The sequence below is a fragment of the Papaver somniferum genome, chromosome 1 (genome assembly GCF_003573695.1).
Source record: "Papaver somniferum cultivar HN1 chromosome 1, ASM357369v1, whole genome shotgun sequence".
In the NCBI taxonomy this organism is placed as follows: Eukaryota; Viridiplantae; Streptophyta; class Magnoliopsida; order Ranunculales; family Papaveraceae; genus Papaver; species Papaver somniferum.
Genome location: NC_039358.1, coordinates 117,506,513 through 117,514,310, shown reverse-complemented (window position 1 = coordinate 117,514,310; position 7,798 = coordinate 117,506,513). Strand labels below are relative to the sequence as shown.

The window sequence follows — 7,798 nt, the reverse complement described above, 5'->3', positions numbered from 1 at the left end:
TCCCCTGCAGACATAAAAGACTAGGATAGATATGACAATGACAGGAAAAACAAAAGCTACCAAATGAAGATAACAATATCATCTTGAAAACCAGCCTAATAACTCTATCAAAATTTAGAAATAGCTTCTGCAGGGCACAAGCTGAGCACCAAAAGAACAATTCTCTTTTCAATAGTAACCAATAGGATAAAAAACTGATGGTAGGGTCCTGTAAAAGCATTAGTATCATCACCAAAAGCTCTTCATATGACATTCTTCTTCAATCTTCATCTATGATGATGGAATACGTACTAAGATCACCAAATAAATCTGCAAAACAACAGATAAATCCAATCAACGTAAAAATCTGTAAATTACTACAAACAATTGAACCACTTTGAAAACTAAACGAACACAAACGTGTAAATTGGGTCCTTCTTCTATGGGTTCCCGCTATTATTTAATAATACATTGGGTCCTTCTCGTCATACTGTAACAACAACGAAGTAATACTGTGTATGTGCACAGTAATTTGGAATCACTTCTTCTTAATATGCAAACCCTCTCCATAGCAGTTTAGGAGTTCAAAAAGCAAGCAATTCGGTAAAGGTTCGGAAGTGAGGAAACTCCTGGCATTCATTGTTGGTGATATTCTTACTCATCTTTCAAATCACAGGAGGAGCAGCAGTACAATTATTACAAAAATCTCTCATGGCAATGCACAACTTATAAACTTGATCCGACAAAAGTGACTAAGATTATGAGACTAATAATGGGTTTATGAACAAATATTTCAAAGGTATGTTTGTATAGCAACTAATACAATACATATCATATATTATAACCGTGTACAGAAGGAAGAAGCTGACATAATCAATATTAAATGTACTGAATCACTTGATCAAACTCTATCCAACCACAAGCCTATTAATCTCTCCTTCTATCAGAAGTCTTCTATTAGATAAGATGCAGACCTCCTGAACTTAAACAAGAAAGGAATACATACATGCTACAACTAGGCTTAAGGTAAGACTTGAGCATGAACATGTACTGTACAATTGATTTTTTTTTCTTCATTAAGGTAAGAAATAGTAAAGACAAGCATAGGCCATAGAGAGTGTATAATTTATCTTCTTATTGTAATTCATGTTTGTATATTCTCATCTTCTAGTTTTTCATGTATGCATATACAAGTTGTTAGTGACTAATAGATGTGCGCAGCTTAGCATATTTGCATTCAACTATTGAGAATCTCAATGCACTGAGGTAGGTAGCAGAAGTATAGTGTATAATGAGTTAGAAGGATCCATGTAAAATTAAATAGCAGCAAGTTCCATACCTGAATCTAAGACGTCATCCTTCTCTTCAGCTCCAAATGTAGATGGATCCATATCAATTGGTGTCCTCAACCAGTTTTGTAGGAGAATCAATGCTTCCACAGTTCGGGGTCTTAAAAGAACTTCGGAAATGACCAAGTATTCGATTTCCAGTACTGAAAGTGGATTCACTTGCAACTGAAGAGATGGAAATAGCAAGTATGTCTCTTGCTATAAGTGACAGAATAGCAAGTATTCTAGTGTATTCAAATACGTTTGACACTTAGTCAAATGATAGTTCAAATTGGATGTTCCATACTCCTTACCACCAGCCTTATATTTACCACCTTCACAGTAGTTACACTTTCCCCCATGTAATACCAGCTTCATCAACACTCCTTTTGAAATGCTCTCATACCCAAGATGTCCTCTTCTGCTTCATACTTTCTCTGACCTCAGGTTGAGAAGATGGTGGAGGTGGAGGTGGAGGAGATGCAACAACACTGGCCCTTCATTGCAAAGATTGAGATGCAGCTTGAGAGGGAATATGAGGTCCCGTTGACATCACTTCTGTAATCTCAACCATGTTTCCTCACACTAAGTCTATTTTACGGGGTACCACCAGTCAAACTCCAAAGGAATCCCACTAAGTATCTATACTGAACTTTAGTGTTGTTTAAAAAATCTAAAGTTCACTGAGCAATAATGAGATTAAAGAAGAAGAGCATATCAAATTCAGCTAGAACTATGCTCAACCAAGACAAGTACACTTGTTCAATAATATATAGCAGAATAATCCATAAACCAATTAGAGATAGCAAACACAATTGAGAAAAGTGCAGAACAAAAACCTCGTCTATGAGCTCCTTTGTAATTTCCTTGTTAATGCTTGGAGAAACATCATTTTCTGCATACAACCAAACATTCTCAGCAATAATAACATAAACCCCACTTGTAAACACACTGTTAACAAACCCTAAAATTCAACAAAATTTCTAATTACCAAAAAAAATTCTAACCAAATCGAAATCAAACACAAATGTTTAACTTCAACACAAATGGTCTTACATATGACCAGAGATTTTAAATCCCATTGAAACTCGTCCTCCATGAGGATCAAATTAAATTCTTGTGAGAAATTTCATCAATCAGTTAGGATTACCTAAGATTGGAACAATGTCTACTCCATCAGGTTTTGGAACTGTCCTAATCAGTTAAGATTACCTAAGATTGTATCCTGCAACATGCATGAAATCGTCAAACTCTAATATTTTTTCAATCAATTTAACACAAAAAAATAAAATAAAATAAAATCAACTTTGCAGTTATATCTTACCTTGAACCAACCGAGTAAAGGGTTTAAACGAGACCCTGAAAGATGAACATGAGATCGAGAACAGTAAGGTAGAGGAGAAATGGTTGAGGCCTTGAGGGAGAAAACTAGGAAGACACATTTTCCGCGTCCGATCGATTTGGGAATAGAGATAATGGAGAAAACAAATTTAAAATTTCACCCCTGATTTGTTTTAAAATAACTAAAAAATGGGCACGAGACAAAAAGAAAACAAGGACTATTTGGTATTTTCGATATATTAGGCGGGTAAGCGGGTAGGGTAGGATAATTTCGGGTTTTATCCGTCATCCTACCCATTTGACGGCGGATAAAATAATGTTTACCCGTCACCCTACCCGTCAATGACGGGTAGTATAGAATACGGGTAAAAATTATGACGGGTAGGACAGGGTGGCGGGTAAGGATAGGATATGTGCCCCCTATAATAAACTCAATTCGTGCCGACCGAGACTACTACTGGAATTGAGGCAAGTTGACTACTACTGGAATTGAGGCAAGTTTGTTTTGTCTGCTTATGTATTTGTGTAACTTTGTAATGATGTGCTGTTTAATTTTTGCACTTCGGTGATGTTTAACATTGAAGGCTTACTTAATTACTTTAGATTGCCATTTTAGAATGAAATTGCTTGATCTCCGTGGATATTTTATTAGTTCTGAGTCTTTATCACATTCTTAAGCTTGAGTTATTGAGCTTGACCACCTCAATATTTTTCTTGTCTATATATTCTATCCACCTTGTAAACAACAACAAGTAGCATTCGATCAACATAAATTAATGGGATACAAATGCGAAAACAGAAGACCAATTCCAAACAAGCTTATTAGAGGGGCGGCATGGTTTATTAGAAGGGCGGCATTTTAATAGGACAAAAAGGGTCATTACATGATCATTCAAGGTGTCCCTTATCAAAAAATTGGAAATGACAAATTAACCCTCATAATTGATAACCTAGTTTAGTGATGATAATCAAGTTTAATGTTAATGGTTAAATTCACTTATATTAACTCAAAATCAAAACAAAATCAGATTTTAGAGTTTAAAAAAAAAAGTTTGAAGATGGTAGAGAAATTTTAACCCAAAGTGAAGGTCAATTTCAATCAATCGAAGAAATTAACCAACAAAGTGAAAACCCAATGCCTGAAAATGACTAGGTATACTTCTAAATTAGTCCCAACTAGTTTTTTTTTGCTCAAATACGTAAAAAAAATTCAATTTCTTACATTCTCAGAACTAATTACGGTTGGCATTTCGCTCGTAACCAACCGTAATTCATAGTTACGGTTCGTAAAAGATGAACTACCAACCGTAACTGGTTAAATTTGGGGAAAAATCCAATTGTAAAACCAGTTACGGTTGGTAACTAAATGTTCGATACCAACCGTAACTGAGTTACGGTTGATAACCAAATGCCCGATACCAACCGTAACTGAAGAAAATTTTCAGATATAAGAACATGCGGTTGGTAATTGAACTATTACCAACCGTAACAACATCAAATTTTCCAGTTACTGTTCGTAATAGAGTTAAAATCAACCGTAGCTCACATAAACCAAGAAATTTCAATTTCAATTTTCACCTAAAACCCTAATTTCTGATAGAAATTAAACTTAAATCAAACAAAATAAACTAAACCCTAACTGGGTTTTTCATAATATACCTCATATAAGTCCTTACACTTGATTAATTTTCGAATCGCTGATTAATCGAAGACGACGAAATTTCCAGTTTTAATGGAGGTTACATTTGATGGAGGAGAAGAGAAGGTGAAGAAGAAGATGAAAAAAGAAACTGATTTGATTTTTTCTGATTAATTAGGTTTTAAAAAAAATGATTTGATTTTGGTTGATTTAAGGTGAAAAGGGTAATGTAGTTAATTTACATCCCCTTTTGGACATCCCTAACCAACTAAAGGGACATTACTATCACAATGCCGCCCCTATAATAAGCTTGATTCCAAAATTTCAAGTTAATGGTAAATATTAGATTTCAAAAAATGATAAACTAGCTAGTGTGCTACATAGTACACACTACACAGACCAATCGAGCAGGGTCCTATATTAAACATGTCGAGACGATATAGAGTTGTGTGCCGGTCACCAATTCATGATTCAGCCTTTGTCATAGTTTATCATAGTTTATAAACTGTCCTATATTCCCTCATGTCCGTGAAACATTTATCATAGTTTCACACGCAAACACATCACATCAACTGGAGTTGAGGCAAGTTTTTTTTTTTCTGCTTATGTATTTGTGTATTGATGTGATGTTGAAATTCTGGAAATATACTGAACTCATGCTTGATCACTTTTAGGGAAGTCAGATCGGATAAGACTCTTGATTACTTTGGACATAATTTGTTAGTTAGCTGTTTGTGGATTTAAATGTATGCTAGACCAATATAACTATGCAGGCTCCCTTGAATAATGATTTGGAAAAAAACTAATGAAAAGTTGTACTTTAAAAAATCCTAGTAGCTCTTCGAGGCTCACAACTCTAGGTTTTGCCTTATCTTTATCATCTCTATCTCGTCTGCTCGCCGTTCCGTTATTATGATTATGATTATGCAAGACTTTATACTTTATCATCTCTATCTGACTAAGTATGATTACTATTTATTACTTGTGTGTATAAGCAGCTGTCTCTTGATGCAGGGTATTGTAGAATCACTATTCTGGCTCCAAGGGCCTGTTGTAAGTTTGCTGGTCAGGATCTTTCACTGGTATAATAAAGCAAAGAAACCATGTTAAGTACTTGTTTTACTACCACTCTTTTACCTCTCTGTGTTGGTCTTATTTCCAACACCATATCTGCACATACATACATACATGTTCTTTCTGCCCACGTATGCTAGTATGTGTTTGTGATACCTTTTTTTTTTTCCTTTTTGAATTGAAATAGATAAAAGTTGGACAGAGGAGCCCGACAAATTGAGTAAAAAGTTTCGGTCAGGTGTTGATTCCTTTATTGAGATGACCAAAAATCATCTCATAAGAATCAAAAAGGACAAGTGTCGATGCCCTTGTAAACAATGCTTGAATGGAAACGACCCAGTTTCGTTAGATTTGGTCAAGAATCATTTGCTTAAATATGGAATGGCAATTAGTTATAGATATACAATATGGTCTGATCATGGAGAAGAAGACAACCCTGCACAAGATCAGTCAGCATCAAGTTCTGTCAATGTCCATAATGATGAAACAACTTTTATTGGGAATGCAAATGAGGCTATACTTGAGATGTTACGTGAAAATGTTGAATCCTTAAATTCTGGTGGGAAGTATGGAGGGGAGAAAACTAGTGAAGCTGATTTAGCCATATTTTCCGCATTATTAGATGAAGCTAAGCAAGAGCTATATCCTGGTTGTAAGGACTTTACGTCGTTAACATTCTTGGTAAGGTTAATGCATATCAAAGTTCTTAACCTCCTGAGTAATAAAAGTTTCGAGATGCATCTGGAGTTACTTAAAAAAGCTTTTCCAAAGAACAACAACATTCCCAGTTCATATTATGAAGCTAAAAGAATGTTGAAGGGTTTAGGATTGGGTTATGAGTCAATTCATGCTTGTAAAAACGATTGTGCTTTATTCTGGAAGGAGTATGAAAAGGAAGACAAATGTCCGGTATGCAGTGAATCTAGATACAAGTTTAATGACGGTAAAGGTAAGAAGATCCCACACAAGGTGCTGCGTTATTTTCCTTTAAAACCAAGACTGCGGAGACTGTTTTCGTCAAAACACACAGCTCGTGACATGAGATGGCATAAGGGAAGACATGTCGAAGATGGTGCTTTAAGGAATCCAGCTGATGCTGAAGCATGAAAGTATTTTGATGCGCGGTATCCATGGTTTGCAGCAGAACCTCGTAATGTGAGGTTGGGTCTTGCTACTGATGGGTTTAATCCCTTTGGAAATATGAGCAATGCGTATAGCTTGTGGCCAGTGGTGCTGATGCCGTACAACCTCCCTCCTTTTAAGTGCATGAAGCAACCTTTTTTCATGATGTCGTTACTTATTCCTGGACCGCAAGCACCTGACAATGACATTGATGTGTATTTGCGCCCTTTAATCGATGAGTTAAAAGAGCTGTGGGATGTCGGTGTGGAAAATCGTGATGTCTCGACAGGAAAAGTTTTTTGTATGCGTGCAGCTGTGTTATGGATCATAAATGACTTCTCGGCATACGCTAATTTATCTGGTTGGAGTACAAAAGGGTATCTCGCCTGTCCCGTGTGTAATGATGATCCGCCTTCACGGAAACTGAGAAGCAAGATAGGTTATTTGTGTCACCGACGGTTCTTGAATCCTGGGCATACTTGGCGAGATAGCAGACTTCATGATGGACATAAAGAAAAACGGGATCTACAGGAAGAGAAAATAGGGGAGAAACTGTTGCAGCAAATGCAGAATCTTGGGATCAATCGTTTCGGAAAACATCCGAGTTACTCAACTAAGAAAAGAAAGCGTTCCAAGGAAGACTTGAGCTGGACGAAGAAGAGTATCTTCTACGAGCTTCCATATTGGAAACATCTCAAAATCAGACATAAGATTGATGTTATGCATGTGGAGAAGAATATATGTGATAACATTGTCGGAACGATATTAGGTATTGATGGGAAAAACAAGGATACAGAGAAAGCTCGGTTAGATTTGGAAGATATGAACATTATGAAAGAATTGCATCTACGGCCTAAGGGAGATAAATTCGAAAACCCCCCAGCATGTTATACATTAAAACCAGAACAAAGAAGAGATTTTTGTAAGTTTTTGAAGTCGGTGAAGTTCCCAGATGGTTATGCGGCTAACATATCGAGGTGTGCTAATATTGCTGATGGAAAGATACATGGTCTAAAAAGCCATGACTGCCACATCTTATTACAAAGACTTCTTCCTGTTGGAATTCGTGCTTATCTTCGCAAAGATGTGTATACTGCCATAATTGAATTGTGTAACTTCTTTCATGATTTATGTGCAAATACTTTGACTGTGAATCACCTGGATAAATTAGAAAAGGATATTGTATTGATCCTTTGTAAGTTGGAGCGAATATTCCCACCAGCATTTTTTGATGTGATGGTTCATTTGGTTGTTCACTTGCCACGGGAAGCAAAACTTGTTGGACCAGTTGGATATAGTTGGATGTATCCAATCG

At 36.2% G+C, this 7,798-nt stretch overlaps 1 protein-coding gene across 1 annotated transcript; it reads left to right on the top strand.

Annotated features, from left to right (window-relative positions):
- Positions 1–5,619: 5,619 nt before the first annotated feature.
- On the top strand, positions 5,620–7,589 carry LOC113349663. The gene is made up of 3 exons (XM_026593671.1): positions 5,620–6,310; positions 6,503–7,460; positions 7,568–7,589. The coding sequence occupies exons 1-3, from the start codon at positions 5,620–5,622 to the stop codon at positions 7,587–7,589; spliced, it is 1,671 nt and encodes a 556-aa protein (XP_026449456.1).
- Positions 7,590–7,798: the final 209 nt, after the last annotated feature.